The 26053-nt window shown below is 46.5% G+C and overlaps 1 protein-coding gene across 5 annotated transcripts in view; it reads left to right on the plus strand.

Annotated features, from left to right (window-relative positions):
• Positions 1 to 26053, plus strand: part of MAP3K15 (mitogen-activated protein kinase kinase kinase 15) — a 249258-nt gene that overhangs the window by 195028 nt on the left and 28177 nt on the right. For 4 of the 5 annotated variants that reach the window (XR_014470326.1, XM_083172491.1, XM_083172489.1 and 1 more), the window contains 6 exons: positions 311 to 416; positions 9620 to 9777; positions 11029 to 11212; positions 14574 to 14754; positions 20228 to 20402; positions 20542 to 20727. Coding sequence is in view for 4 of the 5 variants with exons in the window: in XM_083172491.1 (XP_083028617.1) it covers positions 311 to 416; positions 9620 to 9777; positions 11029 to 11212; positions 14574 to 14754; positions 20228 to 20402; positions 20542 to 20727 (990 nt within the window). In the remaining variant the exon portion in view is untranslated. The remainder of the gene's footprint in view (positions 1 to 310; positions 417 to 9619; positions 9778 to 11028; positions 11213 to 14573; positions 14755 to 20227; positions 20403 to 20541; positions 20728 to 26053) is intronic. The other variant, XM_083172490.1, reaches the window with a different exon arrangement.

Raw genomic sequence — 26053 nt, forward strand, 5'->3', positions numbered from 1 at the left:
GAAGGAGATGGCGAACAGCACTCGCACCCAGCATATGCACAGAAAGAAAACATTGCTCCCCCCGTGCGAATGCGATGGGGAGCGTAGCAACCAGAATAACCTCCTATATGTGTGTGTGCGTGTGTACACAAGGTATTGTAAATTTTCTATTTTAGGTCAACCTTGCCTAAAGAACATTTTTTGTTACAGTACATGATTATACTTGCAGCATTATTTGGATGCCGTAATAGGACAATTCTAACAATTTGTCAGCCAATACAGTGCAGGCATTTGCACAGTCTAACTGATTTTATCCAATGTTTTTCTATAGGGTGATAATGTTCTCGTAAATACATACAGTGGAGTAGTGAAAATATCAGATTTTGGGACCTCAAAGCGACTCGCCGGAGTAAACCCATGCACTGAGACATTTGCCGGTAAGCATCTAATTTGTATGTTTCCTTGGTTACCAGGATCAATGTTGATATGATTACTCAATCACCATTAGTCTTCATCAGTACTTTGTAAGTGATCTCTGCCTTTTGGCTGCACTGTCTGGAAAACCCTTTGATGTTTGTACATGCCGGAGTAAACCATAAGCCTATTTATTTACATATCCTGTCATCATATGATAATTTTTTCTAATAATTGTTTCTTGTATTATTTATTAAACTGTAACATGAAAGGCATCACTGAGCACAAGTCAGAGGGCCATGGGCACTAAGCTTCAAAAGTGATAACCAGCCAGCCAATCAGCTCCTGCCTGACATTTTTTAAACACAGCCTGTGACATGGCAGGTGGGAGCTGATTGGATGGCTGTTTATAACTCTCCATTTTATCACTTTTTAAGCGTAGTGCATCTGGCCCTTTAGCGTGAGCAAGAGCTGGTCAGGAGTGAGGTAGAAAACATTGCAGTAGTTCCATCACAGACATAAAGAGGGGTAAAAAGTAGCTTCCATTACTGGGAAAATGTAGAATACGTACTGTAGTCAGTGCTTCCAGTTCCTCTGCCTCATTAGGCCATGGTCTTAACAGCATCCACTCTGTCTGCACCCATTCTTCCCCTTCCGGCTACATCTGTCTCAAGTACAGGCCACCCTGACTTCCCCTCCTTCAGACATTCCTGCAGCCCAGTTTTCTTTATCAAGCTCATAGTCCTGATTGTCAGGTGTTCTATTTTAGGCACTTTTGTAGCCTAGGTTTCTTGGTAAAGCTTAATGCTGCGACTATCAATTGCTGTACTTTAGCACCTTTCCCCAAGAAGCACATAGGCCTTTATTCAGATCTGATCATAGTACAATTTTTTTGGGAAAATGGGCAAAACCATGTGCACTGCAGGTGGGGCAGATGTAATGTGCAGAGAGAGTTCGATTTCTCTGAGTTATATTGTTTCTGTGCAGGGTAAATACTGGCTGCATTATTTTTACACTGCAATTTAGATTTCAGTTTCAACACACCCCACCCAAATTTAACTCTCTCTGCACATGTTACATCTGCCCCACCTGCAGTGCACATGGTTTAGCCCATTTTCCAAACAAATTTGTACTGCAATCAGATCTGAATAAGGGCCATAGCCCTGTTCTGTAATGTTCACTCCCCATACATTCTATACCAGCTGAAAGTACTATCTTTGCCAATCCCTCTCCATATATCATCATGCTTCTATTGCTCTGCTGATTTATAACATGTCTAACTATTGACGCGACTCTTACCGTGGCACATAAGATGTTAGGGCTTGATTTATCAGGCTGTGGAGAAGTGGTCCAATGGATCAGTTTGTACCTAACATTTCATAGCATGTACTTGATAAATGCTACCTCGTATTTTATGACTGGCAGCCGCCAGCACTGGTTTTTCCTATTACATTGGCCATTTCATTTGATCCTGGACAAAGTACCCTTTTGTCACCCCAGTTTGTCTTGGCACTCAGTTTGGGAACCGCTGGGTTGGTGCAACTATTCCCTGATGATGATGATGATAGTGTGTATCAACCAATCATTACAGTTGGATCATGGATACAGCTCTGCATATGGATTTAATTGTGTGCCTACTATGTGGGAGCATATGTGACAAATATACACCCAACTCTGCATCAGACCCTGTACCTGTACGGCATCTAACACTACAGAGCACTTATATCACAATAAGTGAAAGCCATTAACCAGCCGTGATTCGTCCTGTTCTCAACACTGCACCTCCCATGTCGCTCACCCCTGCATCTCTCACACCCTCCTTCCTGCTCTCATCCCTGCACATCCCACACCCTCCTTCCTGCTCTCACCCCTGCACCTTCCACACCCTCTGCCCTGTTCTTACCCCTGCATCTCCCACACCCTCCTTCCTGCTCTCACCCCTGCACCTCCCACACCCTCCTTCCTGCTCTCACCCCTGCACCTCCCACACCCTCTGCCCTGTTCTTTCCCCTGCATCTCCTACACCCTCCTTCCTATTCTCACCCCTGCACATCCCACACCCTCCTTCCTGCTCTCACCCCTGCACCTCCCACACCCTCTGCCCTGTTCTTACCCCTGCATCTCCCACACCCTCCTTCCTGCTCTCACCCCTGCACCTCCCACACCCTTCTTCCTGCTCTCACTCCTGCACATCCCACACCCTCCTTCCTGCTCCCACTCCTGCACCTTCCACACCCTCTGCCCTGTTCTTAAGGCCCCCATACACTATGCGATTTTCGGCCGATTTCATCCGATTTCGGCCCTTTGGGCCGATAAATCGGGTGAAATCGGCCCAAAATCGCATGTGTTTGACATCCGATCTGATCTGATGCGCGGTCCCGCGCGCATCGGATCGGATCACGGCGTCGGGCCTACAGATATGAACCATCATGGGTGCTTTTTAGCACCCATGATGTTCAGATCCGATATATCTTTATATACAGCCCCCCTGTCTAACTAGCAGCGCCCCACCCCCCCTGCATTGACGGCTCCTGGCGGAGGTAGTGCAGGCGGGGACCGCAGGCGTCGCAGAGCAGAGACCGTCAGCTCGGCGGGAGAATAGGAAGAAATCCTATTCAAAAGACCGGGCAGCCGCTGATTGGCTGAGCTCTCAGCCAATCAGAGGCTGCCCGGTCTTTTGAATAAGATTTCTTTCTATTTTCCCGCCGCGCCGACGGTCTCTGCTCTGCGACGCCTGCGGTCCCCGCCTGCACTACCTCCACCGGGAGCCGTCAATGCGGGGGGGGGGGGGGGGGGTGCGCTGCTAGTAAGACAGGGGGGCGCTGCGGGGGACACAGAGTTGGCAGTAACAGAGCCGGGCAGTAAAAGCTGTCAGCGTTGGAAAAAAAAGCCCATACAATGAATGGGCAGCCTGTGATTGGCTGAGCGCTCTCTCAGCCAGTCAGCAATTGGCTGAGAGAGCGCTCAGCCAATCACAGGCTGCCCATTCATTGTATGGGCTTTTTTTCCAGCACTGACAGCTCCGGCCTCCCCCTGCCCGGCTCTGTCACTGTCCCCTGCAGCGTCCCGTGCATGCTGCCTTAGCAGCGCCCCCCACCAGCAGCCCTGTTCTGCAGCCCCCCCTGCTCCCCGGGTTTACATGTGATAAATCGAGACGATTTATCACATGTAAAAAATGGCACATCATGTGCCAATCTTATCAAGCTCCCCCGGGGAGCTGCCAGGGAAGCTCAGGGGGAAGTCGGGGGCGACTTGTCCTCAGGACAAGTCGCCCTAGTGTATGGGGGCCTTTACCCCTGCACCTCCCACACCCTCCTTCCTGTTCTCACCTCTGCACCTCCCACACCCTCCTTCCTGTTCTCATCCCTGCACATCCCACACCCTCCTTCCTGCTCTCACCCATGCACCTTCCACACCCTCTGCCCTGTTCTTACCCCTGCATCTCCCACACCCTCCTTCCTGCTCTCACCCCTGCACCTCCCACACCCTCATTCCTGTTCTCACCCCTGCAGCTCCGACACCCTCCTTCCTGCTCTCACCCCTGCACCTCCCACACCCTCCTTCCTGCTCTCACCCCTGCACCTCCCACACCCTCCTTCCTGCTCTCACCCCTACACCTCCCACACCCTCCTTCCTGCTCTCACCCCTGCACCTCCCACACCCTCTGCCCTGTTCTTTCCCCTGCATCTCCTACACCCTCCTTCCTATTCTCACCCCTGCATCTCCCACACCCTCCTTCCTGCTCTCACCCCTGCACCTCCCACACCCTTCTTCCTGCTCTCACCCCTGCACATCCCACACCCTCCTTCCTGCTCCCACTCCTGCACCTTCCACACCCTCTGCCCTGTTCTTAAGGCCCCCATACACTATGCGATTTTCGGCCGATTTCGGCCCTTTGGGCCGATAAATCGGGTGAAATCGGCCCAAAATCGCATGTGTTTGACATCCGATCTGATCTGATGCGCGGTCCCGCGCGCATCGGATCACGGCGTCGGACCTACAGATATGAGCCATCATGGGTGCTTTTTAGCACCCATGATGTTCAGATCCGATATATCTTTATATACAGCCCCCCTGTCTTACTAGCAGCGCCCCACCCCCCCTGCATTGACGGCTCCTGGCGGAGGTAGTGCAGGCGGGGACCGCAGGCGTCGCAGAGCAGAGACCGTCAGCTCGGCGGGAGAATAGGAAGAAATCCTATTCAAAAGACCGGGCAGCCGCTGATTGGCTGAGCTCTCAGCCAATCAGCGGCTGCCCGGTCTTTTGAATAAGATTTCTTTCTATTTTCCCGCCGCGCCGACGGTCTCTGCTCTGCGACGCCTGCGGTCCCCGCCTGCACTACCTCCACCGGGAGCCGTCAATGCGGGGGGGGGGTGTGGGGGGGGCGCTGCTAGTAAGACAGGGGGGCGCTGCGGGGGACACAGAGTTGGCAGTAACAGAGCCGGGCAGTAAAAGCTGTCAGCGTTGGAAAAAAAAGCCCATACAATGAATGGGCAGCCTGTGATTGGCTGAGCGCTCTCTCAGCCAGTCAGCAATTGGCTGAGAGAGCGCTCAGCCAATCACAGGCTGCCCATTCATTGTATGGGCTTTTTTTCCAGCACTGACAGCTCCCGCCTCCCCCTGCCCGGCTCTGTCACTGTCCCCCGCAGCGTCCCGTGCATGCTGCCTTAGCAGCGCCCCCCACCAGCAGCCCTGTTCTGCAGCCCCCCCCTGCACCCCGGGTTTACATGTGATAAATCGAGACGATTTATCACATGTAAAAAATGGCACATCATGTGCCAATCTTATCAAGCTCCCCCGGGGAGCTGCCGGGGAAGCTCAGGGGGAAGTCGGGGGCGACTTGTCCTCAGGACAAGTCGCCCTAGTGTATGGGGGCCTTTACCCCTGCACCTCCCAGACCCTCCTTCCTGTTCTCACCTCTGCACCTCCCACACACTCCTTCCTGTTCTCACCCACCCCTGCACCTCCCACCACACCCTCATTCCTGTTCTCACCCCTGCAGCTCCGACACCCTCCTTCCTGCTCTCACCCCTGCACCTCCCACACCCTCCATCCTGCTCTCACCCCTGCACCTCCCACACCCTCCTTCCTGCTCTCACCCCTGCACCTCTCACACCCTCCTTCCTGCTCTCACCCCTACACCTCCCACACCCTCCTTCCTGCTCTCACCCCTGCACCTCCCACACCCTCCTTCCTGCTCTCACCCCTACACCTCCCACACCCTCCTTCCTGCTCTCACCCCTGCACCTCCCACACCCTCTTCCTGCTCTCACCCCTACACCTCCTACACCCTCCTTCCTGCTCTCACCCCTGTACCTCCCACACCCTCCTTCCTGCTCTCACCCCTGCACCTCCCACACCCTCCTTCCTGCTCTCACCCCTGCACCTCCCACACCCTCCTTACTGCTCTCACCCCTACACCTACCACACCCTCCATCCTGCTCTCACCACTGCACCTCCCACACCCTCTTCCTGCTCTCACCCCTACACCTCCCACACCCTCCTTCCAGCTCTCACCCCTGTCCCTCCCACACCCTCCTTCCTGTTCTCACTCCTGCACCTCCCACACCCTCCTTCCTGTTCTCACCCCTGTACCTCCCACACCCTCCTTCCTGTTCTCACCCCTGCACCTCCCACACCCTCCTTCCTGCTCTCACCCCTGCACCTCCCACACCCTCCTTCCTGCTCTCACCCCTTCCGATGATTAAAATGATATGTGGCATGGCTATATTCTGTGTGCGACTGTGGCTGTACCTGCATACAGAATTCTATGTTACAGTGATTTCCATGAATACACTATTTCATATGCAGATACAGCCTCACTCACACACAGAATATAGGCATGCTGCATATCATTTTAATCCGCAGAAGCTGCTGGTGCCCCATGGCATTCCAAACGCCCTAGGCATTGCCTAGTTTGCCTATGCCTAGGGCCGGCTCTGCCTGCAGCTCCCACACCCTCCTTCCTGTTCTCACCCCTGCACCTCCCAAGCCTCCTTCCTGCTCTCACCCCTGCACCTCCCACACCCTCCTTCCTGCCCTCACCCCTGCACCTCCCACACACTCCTTTCTGCTCGCACCCCTGAACCTCCCACACCCTCCTTCCTGCTCACACCCCTGCACCTCCCACACCCTCCTTCCTGCTCTCACCCCTGCACCTCCCACACCCTCCTTCCTGCTCTCACCCCTGCACCTCCCACACCCTCCTTCCTGCTCTCACCCCTGCACCTCCCACACCCTCCTTCCTGTTCTCACTCTTGTACCTCCCACACCCTCCTTCCTGTTCTCACCCCTGCACCTCCCACACCCTCCTTCCTGCTCTCACCCCTGCACCTCCCACACCCTCCTTCCTGTTCTCACCCCTGCACCTCCCACACCCTCCTTCCTGCTCTCACCCCTGCACCTCCCACACCCTCCTTCCTGCTCTCACCCCTGCACCTCCCACACCCTCCTTTCTGCTCTCACCCCTTCCGATGATTAAAATGATATGTGGCATGGCTATATTCTGTGTGCGACTGTGGCTGTACCTGCATACAGAATTCTATGTTACAGTGATTTCCATGAATACACTATTTCATATGCAGATACAGCCTCACTCACACACAGAATATAGGCATGCTACATATCATTTTAATCAGCAGAAGCTGCTGGTGCCCCTAGGCATTCCAAACGCCCTAGGCATTGCCTAGTTTGCCTATGCCTAGGGCCGGCTCTGCCTGCAGCTTCCACACCCTCCTTCCTGTTCTCACCCCTGCACCTCCCAAGCCTCCTTCCTGCTCTCACCCCTGCACCTCCCACATCCTCCTTCCTGCTCTCACCTCTGCACCTCCCACACCCTCCTTCATGCTCTCACCCCTGCACCTCCCACACCCTCCTTCCTGCTCTCACCCCTGAACCTCCCACACCCTCCTTCCTGCTCTCACCCCTGATCCTCCCACACCCTCCTTCCTGCTCACACCCCTGCACCTCCCACACCCTCCTTCCTGCACTCACCCCTGCACCTCCCACACCCTCCTTCCTGCTCTCACCCCTGCACCTCCCACACCCTCCTTCCTGCTCTCACCCCTGCACCTCCCACACCCTCCTTCCTGCTCTCACCCCTACACCTCCCACACCCTCCTTCCTGCTCTCACCCCTGCACCTCCCACACCCTCCTTCCTGCTTTCACCCCTGCACCTCCCACACCCTCCATCCTGCTCTCACCCCTGCACCTCCCACACCCTCCTTCCTGCTCTAACCCCTGTACCTCCCACACCCTCCTTCCTGTTCTCACTCCTGCACCTCCCACACCCTCCTTCCTGTTCTCACCCCTGTACCTCCCACACCCTCCTTCCTGTTCTCACCCCTGCATCTTCCACACCCTCCTTCCTGCTCTCACCCCTGCACCTCCCACACCCTCCTTCCTGCTCTCACCCCTTCCGATGATTAAAATGATATGTGGCATGGCTATATTCTGTGTGCGACTGTGGCTGTACCTGCATACAGAATTCTATGTTACAGTGATTTCCATGAATACACTATTTCATATGCAGATACAGCCTCACTCACACACAGAATATAGGCATGCTGCATATCATTTTAATCAGCAGAAGCTGCTGGTTGCCCCTAGGCATTCCAAACGCCCTAGGCATTTGCCTAATTTGCCTATGCCTAGGGCCGGCTCTGCCTGCAGCTCCCACACCCTCCTTCCTGCTCTCACCCCTGCACCTCCCACACCCTCCTTCCTGCTCTCACCCCTGCACCTCCCACACCCTCTTCCTGCTCTCACCCCTGCACCTCCCACACCCTCCTTCCTGCTCTCACCCCTGCACCTCCCACACCCTCCTTCCTGCTCTCACCCCTACACCTCCCACACCCTCCTTCCTGCTCTCACCCCTGCACCTCCCACACCCTCTTCCTGCTCTCACCCCTGCACCTCCCACACCCTCCTTCCTGCTCTCACCCCTGCACCTCCCACACCCTCCTTCCTGCTCTCACCCCTGCACCTCCCACACCCTCCTTCCTGCTCTCACCCCTTCCGATGATTAAAATGATATGTGGCATGGCTATATTCTGTGTGCGACTGTGGCTGTACCTGCATACAGAATTCTATGTTACAGTGATTTCCATGAATACACTATTTCATATGCAGATACAGCCTCACTCACACACAGAATATAGGCATGCTGCATATCATTTTAATCAGCAGAAGCTGCTGGTGCCCCTAGGCATTCCAAACGCCCTAGGCATTTGCCTAATTTGCCTATGCCTAGGGCCGGCTCTGCCTGCAGCTCCCACACCCTCCTTCCTGCTCTCACCCCTGCACCTCCCACACCCTCCTTCCTGCTCTAACCCCTGCACCTCCCACACCCTCTTCCTGCTCTCACCCCTGCACCTCCCACACCCTCCTTCCTGCTCTCACCCCTGCACCTCCCACACCCTCCTTCCTGCTCTCACCCCTACACCTCCCACACCCTCCTTCCTGCTCTCACCCCTGCACCTCCCACACCCTCCTTCCTGCTCTCACCCCTGCACCTCCCACACCCTCCATCCTGCTCTCACCCCTGCACCTCCCACACCCTCCTTCCTGCTCTCACCCCTGCACCTCGCACACCCTCCTTCCTGCTCTCACCCCTGCACCTCGCACACCCTCCTTCCTGCTCTCACCCCTGCACCTCCCACACCCTCCTTCCTGCTCTCACCCCTGCACCTCTCACTTTTATTAAGCTCTGGTAACAGAGACAAGTTTTCTTGAATGTCTGCTGAAACTTTCATCTCATGATATATTTATTAAATAAACATTTGGCCAAAGACAGCCCAGCAACTAGGAGCGGAAACTTACTACACAGCTCCTTCTATAAGTGACAGCTGCAACATGGCTTCCTCCAGTAGACCGCTGGGTGCCTTGCACTGGACACTAATCTTATTACTGACAATTTAATTATCAGGCTCATGGCCAGTTTTCTGCCTGTTCCAGAAATGTCCATGAAAGCGTGTTCCTTTTTAATCCTGCAAAGGGAGCAACCTTTTCCATTATATGTACTCATACTACAAATGCTCTTAGTGTAGACCGGTTACTGGACAAGCCAAGCTCGCCTTATGAGCTATGTAATCCTCTGTGAGGATATGTTATAAGAAGAAGTCAAAGACTGTACCAATCTGTTTCTTCTGTCAGCTAAGTAGCTTTTTTTCTTTAAATGTGTATCTCTTCTGATTTGCATGTTATCTGTGTGTCTCTGTGCTTTAGGCACATTGCAATATATGGCTCCAGAGATTATTGATAAAGGTCCCAGAGGATATGGCGCACCCGCTGACATCTGGTCTCTTGGATGTACCATCATTGAAATGGCAACAGGAAGGCCCCCATTCCATGAACTGGGTGATCCCCAGGCTGCAATGTTTAAGGTACAAATCCATATGATGTTGTTTTGTGACACTGAATGAAATGATCTGTGCTACAGTATGTATAGCTGATTCTATAGGAGAGGTATAAGGAAACGGGTACATTTAATTTGGTACTTCTTTACGCAAGGGGACTCTGACGCGCGGCGCCATGCTGGCGCCGTGAAAGTAAAGAAGTACCTTTAATTCTAATGCAGAACTCCACAGGGCTGATGCAGAGTTGTGGGCAAGTCCAATTTGCAGGCGCATTTTGCGTTTTCATCACCGTAACCAAGCATACACAAATACAGGTCATTTAGAGTTGCATATGGCAAGACTCAGCACACTGGGTTCTCAGGCAGGTAAGAACCGGCATTATGGGCCCTTATTCAGATCTGATCGCAGTACAAATTTGTTCTCAAAATGGGCAAAACCATGTGCATTGCAGGTGGGGCAGATGTAACATATGCAGAGAGAGTTAAATTTGGGTCAGGTGTGTTGAAACTGAAATCTAAATTGCAGTGTAAAAAAATAATGCAGCCAGTATTTACCCTGCACAGAAACAAAATAAGTCACACAAATCTAACTCTCTCTGCACATGTTACATGCGCTTCCGGCGCCGCCGCGCGCATAGCGCTAGTTATTTGCTATTCACTACAGGGACCCCGCCGGCCGCAGCCAGCTTTATACACATGACGGCGCCGCAGGTACCCCTACGGCACGGACACCCCTGACTGCCCCAGCACTGCAGGGACGCCGGGGCAGCAATTTTTTTACACAGTTCGCTGGGGGTGAGGGGGCGAACTGGCGCCCTAGGCAAATGCCTAGAGCTGCCTAGTGGTGGCGCCGGCCCTGTCTGTCCCACATGATTATTGAGACCTGTAGATAAAGGACTATTAGCAATTAGAAACTTCATGAATTAATCTGGGGGGGGGGGGGGTCGAGCTATGTGACTCCATCCAACTCTATGGTACTTCCATGCACAGTTCGAGAGGCCTCCACTCTAGAGTCCTCCAAATACAGACTCAACTTTAACTAATGTGCCTTTAGTTTCTAACTGAACACAACTCAAATGGTTTCTTCTCTTTCTTGTTAAGTTTATTTTGTACCTTGTGTTATTCAACACCGTGAGCCCTATTGGGAGAAAAGTGCTATGTAAATAACATCATTATTAATATTACTTCTGTACATGTCACTGTATGTGATTTCTGTAATGTAATACAATTCTGACAGTAGCGAGTGCCTGAGTACAGCTGTACCTTTCATGTGTTACAGGTGGGTATGTTTAAGATCCACCCAGAGATTCCAGAATCTCTGTCAGCAGAGGCCAGGGCTTTTATTCTGCTCTGTTTTGAGCCTGATCCAGTGAAGCGTACAACAGCAGCGGACCTGCTGAGGGACTTCTTTCTGAAGCAAGCAAATAAAGGCAAGAAAAGTAAAATAGCTTTTAAGCCCTCAGGTAAGTTTCCATTAGCCCTGTTGGGTGAATTACTCATATACAGGGGTGGGGTCCTGGGGTGCACACCAATTGAGAGGTGCGACCATGCGGAGACCTTTCAGTAGAACTGCATACAAAGTCAAAGTTGCAGGTGCACAAATCAAACTCCCAATTTAATGAATATTGCAATAAAATTTTGCATTTTTAGGTTCTTCGCTTATGTATGGCCATAAGTAAATAAGGCTTGCCCACCGCGTCCAGGTGACCTCATAGAAGGCCAGAGACCCCTTCTGCGCCTGGTGGTAGCACCCACGCCCACCTGTCCTATATATTGGTTTTAATTAGGTTCCTGACATTTCTTAGACTGCATGCAGAGCAAGGTGAGACCTGCACAAATGTATAATGGATTATCAGACGGGGGGGGGTGCATTTCTGGGTTGTGGCCCCCCCTGGACTGATGTGGCTGTTTGGCCTCAGGAGCAACACAAATTAACACTTATTTTCATATTCACATTCATCCCTATTGTGTGTTTTATTTCAATGTAATTCATTTCTCACCTTCACCTCACTACTTCACCTCTCACTACTTTATCTCTCCTTTTGTTACCTCTCACTTACCCCTGCTATTTTTAGCAGCCTCTCTCACTAACCTATCCTCACTTTGTTTCACTATATATTTCTTTCAGTCTTGTGTTGCCCTGGGGTCACTCGGCTGTATCGTTTTGGGGTGCCCTGTGCCCTATATTTGTACCCCCCAAAATGTTAGGGACTTGCCCGACTAATGAGGTCACCTGGACGCAGTGGGCAAGCCGTTACTTATGGCCATAAATAAGCGAAATGCTAATTTTTATTGCAATATTCCTTAAATTGTATGCTGAATTACTCATAAACAAGTTTATATAGTCATATAGAAGGCTCATATGCAAATTAGGATATGACCATGGAATAACTCACAATTAAGAACAGAGGGGCAGCTGTATTAAACCTGGTAAAGTGACAAAGCAGTGATAAAGTTTAAGGTGATAACGCACCTACTTTATCACTGCTTTATCACCACTTTATCTGGCTTAATACGTCTGCCCCATTCAGATCATCATCCAGCTATACTGTCATTTTTAGGAATATATAGGGAAATACAGCTAAAACTTATCTGTGTCAGGATGTTGGGACTGTTCTTTGGGACAGTTATATGCTCAATAGGAGTATGAGTCCTAATAAAGAAGGCGCATTTGAACAGAAAAAGATAATTTACCCTGCAAACTCCAACCTAAATTTACCCCCAAAAGTGCTAGGAAAACATTCACAAGTAGTATTGTATCACCTCTCAGTGGCAAACGCAGGATTTTTAGAGGGGTGTTTCCAAATGTAATCCAAAATCTCCTTCTCTTCAGCGCATTGGAATAGGTAGGGCAGTCTAGACGAGCGCTAACAGTCCTGAAAATTGGTCTTTGTATGCACTGGATTCTGTATGGAGTACAGATAGTCTATAGTATAGGCTTTTTCAAACATTTAAATAAGAGAAGTGGTCAGGAAAAGGTTAAACATGTCATAATAAATAAATACATAAACATAACAGAACCAGTACTGCAATTGCTAAGCTCACAATCTCCCACTTCATGGTAAGGCTCCTGTCTCTTCCTCCTGGCAGCTACTCTCTGATCCATTGCGATTCCTGAGGGCTCATATCCACACATACAGTAAATGTGGTAGAATAAGCTAGTACACTGGGCATGTGCAGCAGCTCTGCTCTGTCCCTTACTCTGCATGATGTGGTGGCATACAGCCCAGGTATCCAGGTGTGCAGGCCTGGTGTGACATTCTGATCGATTCCAGTAAATGCCAAGAATACTGTAATCTTTTTCCTGGTCAAAGATTTTTTTTTCTTGGCAAAACAATTAGTATTGTTGCAATGCTAAACATTGCTTGAACCTAAGCTGTGTTCCTGGCATGCATTAGCATTAGCTATGTTAAATCCCAAATAATGAAATACTTTAGATTATCTAGAGATATCCAAACTCATTTTTTGCGCAGACATTTTTCTTATAATACATAGCAGAAACATAGATTATGGTTAATCTGTCACAAACCGAATCCTGACTGTGATACTTCCCTTTTCTGCTCCATTAACCACCTGACTTCTGTAAGTGCAACCTAACTTTTTTAACCAAATGAAAAATGTTGAATGATCTACAGTACAGTAAGTGCTTCTTACATTTTGTGTCTGCCCGGAGTTCACCAATCAAACATTACTATTTCTCAGTTGTGGTAACCTGTGTGAAGTTGATAATTTGCATGAAAAAACACATATCACATGTTGTCAGTGGCGGCTCCTGCTATAGGACTGCAGCCCCTCCAGTTAAAATCACAACACCAGAGACACAGACATAAAGCACCAGAGCTCCGGTGTCCCAGCCCCCCCCCCTCCCTCCCCTCCCTCCCCTCCCTCCCCCCCCCCCCCCCCCCCCCCGTTACCTCCGCAGCTCTGGTGCTGGCTGTCTGTGTCTCTGACATGCTGGTAACCTCCTCTCACCAGGCTCCATGAAGCAGCAGGACAGACACAGCAATAGCCCAACCCTGTGGGGAGGAGTTCAGCATGTAGCAGATTCCTATTGGAAGCTGCTACTGCTCATCATACACAGAGCTGGAAACTCCTCCCCCTCTTTGGCTGCCAGTACATGGAGTGATGACAGCAATAGCTTCCAACAGGAAGCCATTCTGTGCAAATCGCCAGAGCTACAGTGCTTCTATGGGCTGCTGTCTGTGCAGCCCAGAAGCAATTATCTGCAGTGAGCATGCCCAGACTTCAGTGAGTCACTCAGTGTGATGCAGCTGAAGGAAGGTATACATTGCACCAGAGAGGGGCGTGGAGGTTTATTTTATTTTAATAATATTTGTGTATATATCTTTATAAAGAGTATCATTTTGTGTACTTTAATTTATATTAAAGTTATTAAAAGTGTGTATTTTGCTCTGTACCTGTGTTTGGGTGCATATGAGTAAATCATGTATTTATAGTACATGCATACAAACACTAGTACAGCGCAAATCAAACTAATAACCTGCAATGAGCAGTACCCAGGAAATTGCAGCCCCCCTCCCCCCCTTAAGTCTAAAGGCAGGAGCCGCCACTCCATGTTGTCCTCCCCTTCTGTACAGTGCTGTTGTGTATGTACAAATAAAAAATAGTGAATGCAGCCCATGTTACTGCAGGTTAACAATAAAAGGAATGAGAACAGAGCATTGTGTTGCAAGTCATTTTGGAAGGTACTGCATGAGTAAAGATAGATATATTCATCTCAGTGTAGTACTACTATGCACTGTGTTCTCCCAATAAATAGGCATTGTTCAATGTAATTATTACCAGAAAGTATTATTGTTGCAGACTATAACCGTAGTGCATCTCTTCCGCTGCCGGTGCCCGGTGAATTGGCAGGTAGCAGTAGCAGTGAGCATGGATCCGTATCGCCTGACTCAGATACCAAGCATGAACTGTTTTTTGAAAAGTCAAAAAGATCCATTTCTGAAAATCCCTCCAACAAATCTCCTATTTCCAATTTACTAAGGTAAACTTACTGTTAACAGCTCTAATTTCACTTACCACAATTCATGCACAATCTTTACTAGCAGCAGAATTATTCTCCATGATCACAGCAGTATATCGACAATAATAAAAGTCATCCATTTTCATATATAAGGTAATTAAGACATATCATTAAACTAATTCATTAAATGTCCACATGAGGAGATATTACTTGTATAGATAAGTAAATTACCCAGAATTTCGTTCATCCTGTTTTTACTTGTTACTATATTGTCTTAACACAGTGGTTCCCAGACTCAGGGCCAGATGCACTAAGCTTCAAAAGTGATACAATGGAGAGTGATAAACAGCTAGCAAATCAGCTTCTACCTGTCATGTCACAGACTGTGTTTGAAAAATGTCAGACAGGAGCTGATTGGCTGGCTGTTTACCCCACTTCATTTTATCACTTTTGAAGCTTAGTGCATCTGGCCCACAGTCCTCAAGGCACGCTTAACAGTTCAGGCATTAAGGATATCCAAGCTTATGCACAGGTGACATAATTAGTACCTCAGTCAATTTGATTATACATCTATACACAAGCATGCCTTGAGGACTACGTTTGGCAAACCCTGTTCTACCAAATTTAGAGATCTCATAGAGTAAAGTTACTTGGTATCATTAAAAATTGTGGAGCTATATACAGTATGTAACAGCTATTCGTGAGAGCCACAGGAAGCCATTTAGGGTCTCCCACTTCTTTCTTATCTGCTTAAAGCCTGTTTGTGCTATTCACTGAAGGGAGAAGTACACACCTTTGTAGGAAATGTTCAATTTCTTGGCAAATTCTCACATGGAATAGCCTATATTTCAAAGAACAAGAATAGACTGTCAAGTTTCAAGGTCTCTTTTTCTGGACATTTTGACAGTATAATCGAACCCACAAATGCTCCAGATACTCAACTTGCTCAAAGGAAGGATAGTTTTATAGCTTCTCTAATGAGCTAACTCATTTTCAGCTGTGCTAACAGAATTGCAAAAGGGTTTTCAAATCAACACAATTGGCAAACACAATGTACCATTAGAACACTGGAGTGATGGTTGCTGGAAATGGGCCTCTTTGCACCTATGTAGATTTTTCTTTAAAAAAACAGACGTTTGCATAGTCTGTCATTTATTATTTATTAACTGTTTCTTATACAGTATAGTGCATACATATTCTGCAGCGCTTTACAGAGTATAGTTGAACATTCACATCAGTCCCTGCCCCAGTGAGCTTACAATCTATATTCCCTACCATATGTACACACACAGACATTCTAGGGTGAATTTTGTTGGAAGCCAATTAACCTACCAGTATATTTTTGGATTGTGGGAGGAAACCGGAGAATATACAAACTCCGCACAGTTAGGGCCATGGTAGGAATCGAACCAATTACCTCGGCACTGTGAGGCAGTAATGCTAACCATTACACCTACCAATATTCTTTCAAAAATAAGGACATTTCTAAGTGACCCCAAACTTCCGGCCTCCTCTGTCCAGCCGCTGTCCCATCTCATCAGTGCCCCCCCCCCCCCCCCCGCCTCACTGAACTGGTTCCCCTTTCCCTGAGGGGGCAGCCAGTTCAGTAGGCAAACCTGAATATACCTGCCTTCCAATACTAGTCCAGTGTTATATATACATATATACATATATATATATATATATATATATATATATATCCATAATGATGGGAAACATTTTAAATGCAGGTATCTAGGACTGGAACAAGCACATTTATTAAATACTGTGTAATACATAACCTAGGTACAGGAGTTCATAGCACTGTTTAAGGTTTAAATATCACATCCTTTAAATGGTTACATTCAAGCCTTGCGTAAAAATTCACTGGCAAGTCAGCCGACAAGAATAAAAAAAGAAGAAGGGAGAAAGTGATGCTTATGCAGTCTGGTTGTGTGTTTCTCTACAACTAGACAAGTCAGCCAATGGGTGAGCGCTTCTCTGCTTGGTGGAAGCATGTACAGTCCGTCTCACATGGGCAGATGTATGGCCGGACTGATCAGCATGTGGGTGAGGGCTTCTTTGGCTGTAACATTAAGGCCCAATCGCACGCCCCTTCTGTCTGATGGCGTGTCCTGGCAATTGGCGATATAACCACCAGCACCAGCTCACATGAGAGGCGCTCCATCTGTAAATTAAAATAAAATGTGTCCCATAATTTTGGGACAACCTGTATATATATCCAATAGTGATATACGCATGGACCAGAAGTATCGGTCACTCAAGATACTTTCGGTCCTTGCGTCAGTTACAAAGGATAAGTCGCTAGGCAACAGAGAGTGCTTTAATGGGAAAACCATGTGACACAGATACCAGAAATATCAATGACTGCGTCACATCCAGTGTAGATGAATAGGCATGTGGAAATAGCGATATCATGCACGATAGTTGCCTACAGACGCCAGTGAATTTGGACAAGCTGATTGCATGGTCACCCACTTTTCTGCATCGGAGGAAGTCCTGGAAACATGATATAGGGGATGAGAAACATGTTAGGTAACTTTCTACACCATATGATGCAGATCAGATAAGCATGTCATTTAGTCAAATTATATGAGGACATTACCTGCTTTTTTGTTTTTGTGTTAAATAAATCCCATTTAAAAAGAAACAAACAAAAAACAGTATTGCGCTGAAAGATTTCTTCCCTGTCTACCGAATAAAATAGCTCCTCCCATTTGCTGTTGATTGAGACAATCTCACGAGTCTTATTGTATTTGCTACCTGAATTCTTCTGGAGATGATGGACTGTATGTTTACCAAGGGTCAGATTTAATATATCATTTCCACTTGATAAAATACTGTAGTAGTATTGATAAAATAGAAGCAATATCATAAATATAAATGATGTTCAACAGCAGCAGAGTGTGTAGAGATATACCATTTGCTGTATGGAAAGCTGATGATTTGTGCAGTGTAGAGGTTCTTTCTGGTGATCATACACATTGGGGTACATTTACTAAGATGGGAGTTCTATTGAATATGGAATGTTGCCCATAGCAACCAATTAGATTCCACTTATTATTTATTTAGCCCCTACTAGAATCTAATAAATACAATCTGATTGGTTGCTATGGGCAACATGCCATCTTCAATAAAACTCCCATCTTAGAAGATGTACCCCAATATCTTCCAATACAATGATTTCATCAAGCCCTTCCCTTCCCAAATCTGAGTAACAGCAGTGCTATTTTTCAGTAGGCTCCAGCAGGTTGTAAGGGCCTTATTCTAGTTCACTCTTTATGACAAAATCCTTCTTAGATGGACAAAACCATGTGCACTGCAGGGGGGCAGATTTAAAATGTGCAGAGTGAAGCGAGTCATATTGTTTCTGTGCAGGGTAAATACAGGCTGCTTTATTTTTACACTGCAATATAGATCTCACTTTGAAGTAAAACCCCACCCAAATCTAATTATCTCTGCACAAGTTACATCTGCCCCACCTGCAGTGCACATGGTTTTGTCCATCTAAGAAAGATTTTGTCAGACAGAGTGAACTAGTATAAGGGCCTCAGTTCCTGCTGGAGCCTGCTGAAAAATAGCCCTGAGTAACAGTAACTACTTGCTGTAAAGTATTTAGCTTGTGTCCTTCTTAGTATATTAATTGGTAGTGCACAATAGTTTTGTAAAGTGTAGTTCTCAGGGCACATCCTACATGCAGGGACGTAACTCCCAGAGGCAATAGAGCTTCCTGCCTCCAGGCTCCAAGGATTGTATACAAACGGTGGTGGTTATAGCGCTCTAGTCACCTAACAGTGGGGGCTGCTGAACTGAGTGATCAAGACTCAAGATGAGGGTAGTTTTACAAGTATATCAAGTGGGTCACTGTCATTATACTGTGATTAGGTGATCCATACTTGCCTACCTGACCCTCTCCATGCGGGAGAAAATGCTTTGCTCCTGGACTTCCCTGGTAATGTATGATTGCCATAACCTGTGGTAAACTAGGTAAAGGTGTTTCACCACAGGTGATGGCAATCATACATTACCAGGGAAGTCCAGGAACAGAGCATTTTCTCCCGCATGGAGAGGGTCAGGTAGGCAAGTATGGGGTGATCACTTGACATACGTGTAAAACTATCCAGGCTCCAAGCCATTAAAGGGTGCTCTTCCAATGGAGCTTTGCAGCACATCCGCTGCTGCTGCTGCAGAGTTAGGGGCAGATTTATTAAGCCTTGTGAAGTGATAGTGTTTGGTGATAACGCAGCAGCCAATCAGCTCCTAATTGCCATTTTTCAAACCTAGCCTGTAATAAGACAGTTAAGGCCTGATTGGTTGGTACGTTACCGCCGGACACTTTATCACTTCACCAGACTTAATACATCTGTCCCTCAATCAGCTCTGTCCCAGGAGCCCTGCTAACACCTGCAGTAGGGGAAAGGACAGCTCCTGCCTGGTACTGCTCAGCCTGCACTGCTCCTGCTGGACTGTGAGAACGGACCCACCAATGAGAGCTGATTCATGCTGCAGATGGCTAAATCTCGTCAGTCTGGCCCTGACCTACCGGCCACTGTCTCAAATTTCAGCTTGCCTCCGCGTGACGGGGATGAATTTACACCTCTGTCTACATGATATGGTGGGTGTGGATTATTAGATAGACAGTGTCTAGAAAGACAGTCAAAAGGTTGACATACAATAGGTTGACAGGAAATGGGTAGACACATGAAAAGGTTGACATGAGGTTTTTTAATGTACCCTCACTTGGCTCGCTTCACTTGCCCTTCTCCGGGCTTTCCTACTCGCTGCGCTCGGCACACTATTAATTCTCCCTCTATGCAGACATGGATAGTGACGTAAAAACAAGCCAGTTTAAAAAAGAAAAATGTCAGGTGTCTACCGTTTTCATGCCGACTTTTTGACCATTTCGTCCTATTGTGTTTAACCTTTTTCATGTCAACCTTTTTACCCTGTCAACCTATTGTTTGTCAACCTTTTGGGGTAGACCTATTGACTGTCTGTCTAGACACTGTGGAGCTATCATCCGGAACCAGGTCTGGTGACCCCGTGTGTTAACAAGGTGTAACTGGCAGTGTCATTTTCTAAATGATTATACATTACTCGCTCTCCCTATCTACACTAATCAGTAGATTACCATGGAAGGAGACCTACTGTATATCATAAACCATAATAGAAGAAGAGCCGAGGACATAAATGTATATGATTATACAGTGTATCTCATTTTGCCACCTACAGTGTGTGTGTGTTAGCTACTCAATGACCTCATACATTTGTTTGTATGGAAATTCTTGTTGCCATTGTGGACTCCTAATTGTCACTGCACATAGTTCAACAGTTTAGCATATTAATATCAGTGTTTAATTTTACAGTTTCTAAGGACAAATTGAATACATTTTATTCAACTTTACTACAGTACCTGATTAAGTCAGAGGGTGAAAGCCGACAATTATTGCCTTATTGTAGTTCCCCTAATCTCATATAGTGATTCTTTAAACAGTGTGCCAGATGAGGGCTCGCTATCAGAAGACAGAAGTACCCCTCCTTCCCCTGACGAGAGGGATTCTGGCCTCTTCCTTTTGAGAAAGGACAGCGAACGTCGTGCAATACTCTACAAAATTCTTAAGGAAGAACAGAATAAGGTGTCCTCAAATCTGCAGGAATGCCTCATGCAGGTACAAATAGAAATCGTGTGTTTCTATAACCTTTACCAATATTTCACCTGAAGCTACCAACTGAAAATACAATTTATTGAATTATTTCTACTGTATTAGACTACATAGCTAAGATAATTTCATACCATCTGTTCTGTAGAGCTCAGAAGACGTGCAACTTTCTGTCACCCACATCAAACAAATTATCAATATCTTGAGGGACTTCATCCGCTCCCCAGAGCACCGGGTCATGGCTTCCACCATCTCCAAGCTGAAAGTGGATCTGGATTTTGACAGCACATCTATAAATCAAATCCAGCTGGTTTTGTTTGGATTTCAGGATGCGGTGAGTTGTCCATGACGCATACAATCATAGAAAGTTAATGCTCTATATTAGATCATGCTTTAGAATGTGGGCGTGGGCATTTGCGCAATATATCATTCAGTGTGTACGGGACAGACCGATGTATCATTGCATCACCCATCGTGTTGGATTGGTATACATGTTGTTAAGTGTGTAGCCAGCATTATTAGTAAGAAATAATAATTAAAAAAAATTAACAGTAGACAGACTGTTTACCTTAGATCAGCCTCCAATGGAGGGTATTCATTAGGTGAAATTACCATTTTACACATGGTTACAAGCCAGGTCAGATCTGGGATTTTGGTGGCAACCCGCAGTGTAAACGGGGGCGGCGTTTGGAGATGATATCATCTCCAAGCGCCAGGACCGCCGATCACTGCACCGGGCCCTGGACCGCTGCACTGGGGGCAAGCCTGGGCTGCCTCCATGCCCCCGCCCGCGAGGTGAATGAATGTCGCACACAGGCATCCATTCACCTCCTACCTGCCTCTGCTGCTGTCTGCAGAGTACAGCAGATAGCAGTGGAGGCTGTGTGCGCCCCCCTCCCAACTTCCATATGCGCCCCCTTTGCTGAAAATAGGATCTGGGTCGGATGACCCTGTTTCCCCGTTTACACTGTCCGCTACCCAGGACCTGCCCGTGTTCTACCCTGGTCAGGACCTGGGTAGAAGTCCCATGTAAAGGGACACGGATTGACCCCTTTTATACCACCACTGGCACAGGTCCAGGAGGGAAAAACCTGGGTTAAAAGGGGTACAGTAGGTCAAGGTTTTTACTGTTTTATACTAAAGAATACAAAGGAGAAAAATACGATTTTTCGATGTGTTTCAGTATAGCACATATACTGTATTTCAATTTGCTTATAACTCACAAAACATTATTTGTAATTATATTAAAACAAAATGTTGAAACTATTGCCTAGAATTAGAATGTGGGGTTCATTCAATAGGGGGTCAATCCTACCATATGCCATTGCAAAATTATTGGAATGCTAGCAACAGCACACGAAACCACCCCAGTTTCATCCCAAAATCACTTATTTTTATGCTCAGCCTCATTGGGTATACTTGGACTAAAATACATAATTTTAGGGCTATTAATTGTACTGACCTTTGTATGTGTTGTGTATACTCATTTATCCTATTACATGAATCATATATTGCAAAAAAGAGGGAAGGGAAGAGGGGAGAGGCCGAGGGCACTGGGCTATAATGACGGAGGGTAAGAAGGCATACTCCAATCAATGTGATAAAATATAATTGGATACAATAGAATTGTGGAGGTGCTCCCAGGGAGTAGGGTAATCGTAGTCAAAAAGGGTTAGATATCCAAGGGAGGATATCGAAAAAAGACTCCCGGGTGGGGCACAGCCTTCTAATGAGAATGGATTACTGTTAATACAAACTTTATTAGTTAAAACATGGCCCTAATTAAGGGTCAAGAGAAAACAAAGGACAAAGACAAACAGATAACACTAATGAACAATATACATGAGAAAGTGGTGAAATATTATTTCAAAGTATATCTGTCTGGGGATTCAATGGAGAAAAATGCTCCAATCAATCACGGTATGTACATATACACATATGGAATCCTAATAGACAGTAAAAACCTCAAATACCAATTTATATTGGAAATAAATGTCAAAATTAGCTAGATTCAGTTAGTACTTGTATTTCCTGTAAGTGACAGAATTGTCTGGACTGGATAGGTCTGATTAGCTGGTCGATAGCAATAGATATAGAGACACCTGAGTATGGGTATGCTAAGGGAGTCGCTGCTGCCTGTGCATGTGACGTTAATCAGTGAATGCGCAGTTGAGCGGACTCCGAGAGCGTCACAGGTGTCAGAGTGTAGATAAGAGAGTTTCTGCTGTTTCCAGGGGTGACCTGTCTGGCTCTGTTATACAAGGTACAGCGCAGAGTCGGATCCAGGGTCCCCCAGAAATGAGAGAACCCTGAATAAAAATAGAGTGTAAGGTACCCCTTCACCCTGTCCCTGGTGTTTGCTGCTATCCTCTGTGTACAGAATTATCTGTAGTGAACAGAAGTTGAGCGATACCACCAGGGTGGTGAAGTGTAGAAGGAAGTCAAGTTTGCACGTGGATGGGTGGTAGCACGGTTGCTTGTGCAAGACACAATAAGATCAGGGACAGTTTTATAAAGAGAAGGATGTCCAGGGATCTTAGGCTAATGGTACTGGTATGAATCTTCAAATTATAGTAGCCAGAACAGGTGTAATGGTTAGTGCAGATAGTAATTCTGGCATGAATACAAAATATGCTACAGGTAATTGGATTAATGCGCTGCACAATAGTTATCAAATTCACCAAAGTGTGAAATGTCTACAATGGTGGATTAATAATCAATGTGTCATAATTTAGCTGTAATTAGTTACACTAAAAAAATGTAACAAAAAACACAAGTTAATACAATGCTATATTCAGCGCAAGAAACACAAGTAAATCCAATGTTAATTTAGGCGTTAGGATTTAAACATGCTGTAAGGTGATTACCACAGCCCAACAGTCAGAAATTCAATAGAGGTAGCAGGTGACTGCAACTTTTCGTAACAATTTAATTAATGCCACTTAGGATTATGTAGAATAATAGTAATTTGGGCAAATATAGCCAAATTAACGAAAATTAGCAGTCACGATAGATACCAACAGTAGATAGGGACTGCTGATTAGAACTGTAGGTAATGTTCCTTGCACTCTGTAATAAGAATACAAGATTTAGCAGTGTAACAAACAGCAATTATAGGTTCCGTGTGAAGATTCATTTAATACCACAGATAATTGGGTTAATGCGCTGCACATTAGCTATCAAGTTCAGCAAAGTGTGAATACCTACAATGATAGGTTAATAGTCAGTGTGTTATAGTAGAGATGTAATTAGTTACACTGGAGAAATGTTACAAGAAATAGCAAGTTAATACAATGCTATATTCAGCGCAAGAGACACAGGTAACTACAATGTTAATTTCAGCGCTAGGTTTTGGACATGCAGTAAGGTGATTACCACAGCCCTTCCTAATAAAGCGTCCTACAATATTGTATAGGTGATAACAATTAAGTAAGCACAAATAATTGGGCAAGTACGAATTACACAGTATGATAGGGCTGAAATGCATATACTAAATTCAGCCAGCAACTCTCTTATCTACACTCTGACACCTGTGACGCTCTCGGAGTCCGCTCAACTGCGCATTCACTGATTAACGTCACATGCACAGGCAGCAGCGACTCCCTTAGCATACCCATACTCAGGTGTCTCTATATCTATTGCTATCGACCAGCTAATCAGACCTATCCAGTCCAGACAATTCTGTCACTTACAGGAAATACAAGTACTAACTGAATCTAGCTAATTTTGACATTTATTTCCAATATAAATTGGTATTTGAGGTTTTTACTGTCTATTAGGATTCCATATGTGTATATGTACATACCGTGATTGATTGGAGCATTTTTCTCCATTGAATCCCCAGACAGATATACTTTGAAATAATAATTCACCACTTTCTCATGTATATTGTTCATTAGTGTTATCTGTTTGTCTTTGTCCTTTGTTTTCTCTTGACCCTTAATTAGGGCCATGTTTTAACTAATAAAGTTTGTATTAACAGTAATCCATTCTCATTAGAAGGCTGTGCCCCACCCGGGAGTCTTTTTTCGATATCCTCCCTTGGATATCTAACTCTTTTTGACTACGATTACCCTACTCCCTGGGAGCACCTCCACAATTCTATTGTATCCAATTATATTTGATCACATTGATTGGAGTATGCCTTCTTACCCTCCGTCATTATAGCCCAGTGCCCTCGGCCTCTCCCCTCTTCCCTTCCCTCTTTTTTGCAAGTACGCATTACCGGTGCTCTTTTCCCGGTTTTCCTAGGCTATTAGAGGTTGCACGGATAGCCCTATTATTGACACAAAACGCACTAAACGTTACAAACATCTCATCGTTGGAGATATTATCCAACATGGCATTCAGCCTTAAGGATGAGTTGTTTTCTCTCAGAAGACCAACAGACGACCTTAATAACATCTTTCCCACCTCCATTGAGGACTACACACAACAAACCTCATGGGAGGAGGACTTCCGGAAACTAAATTTAACCCTACAAAAACAAATACGCACCAACTGGGACTTAACCACTACAGAAAACTATATTAAACAAAAATTAGTCCCAAGAGGATTACGTCCAAAAATATTCCCCACTTTTGAATTCATAACACCTAACCTTAAAACAGACTGGGAAAATTGCCTGCTAAAATGCTCCTCGGACCTGATGGCTATCCTGTCGAAACACAACTTACTCATGTTAGAAGAACTTGATAAGGAAATTGCCAAACTGAGCAAATCCCTAGAACCATGGGAAAAAGACGAAAACTTCCAAAAAACGTTCGCAAAAAATAAAGAGGACCTCATCAACTATGAGAAAATGATTATCGAACGTAAACGCACAAAATTTCTGCGCGATAAACGGGATTATGCCTCAGGTCAAATCTTCAAATGGAGGCGCACTGATAGACCTAAAGAGAATAACTACAATTCCCAATATAGCTCATCAGAAGCAGAACTGTCCGATGCAGAAGACCCGCAAAATACACCCTTCAGGAACGCCATGTCTTTTTTAGAGATAGGCCCTGGAGCAACCAGAGGCAGATACAGAAAAACAACAAACGAACGAGGAGGAGCAAGAAGAAGAGGAAGGGACCCACGACAGTGGAGACAAGAAACACCATCTCGCCAGTCACCACGCTTCCAACGCACATAGATTCTACGGAAGAAAATCTAAGAATAATTAATCTCTCAGAACACCCTTTAAATGATGCCCACAAATCTCTCCTAGCCAAGGGACTATCCTTTTCCCCCATCAATTCGTTCAATCGTTTTCAATGGGAGAAGGATCTGAAAATGTTTGGCAGAAGACTCCTGTTATACAAAATGTATAACAATCAGGCCGATCCCAACCATACAAACACCACATCCATCTCAGAGTCCCTGGAACCAACACTATCCAGAGAGGAATTGGAAGCCATTGAGGCCTTAGAAGAACTAGCATCGGGAAATACCAACACATGCCCGCCAGAAATGAGACGACAAGACTTGTGCAAGAAGAGATCCAACTTTATGCCCCAAGAACACATTAGTCCGAACGTTAAAGTATTTATGGACATGGTGGGCCATGACATGGACAACTTGGAAAAATCCAAGAATACACATCACTCAGCAGTTAAGGACAACCTCACCAGGGAAGAAAGAGCTGCTTTGCAGGACATCAATGGCTGGGAGGACGT

This window comes from Crinia signifera, chromosome 2 (genome assembly GCF_055691185.1).
Source record: "Crinia signifera chromosome 2, ASM5569118v1, whole genome shotgun sequence".
In the NCBI taxonomy this organism is placed as follows: domain Eukaryota; kingdom Metazoa; phylum Chordata; class Amphibia; order Anura; family Myobatrachidae; genus Crinia; species Crinia signifera.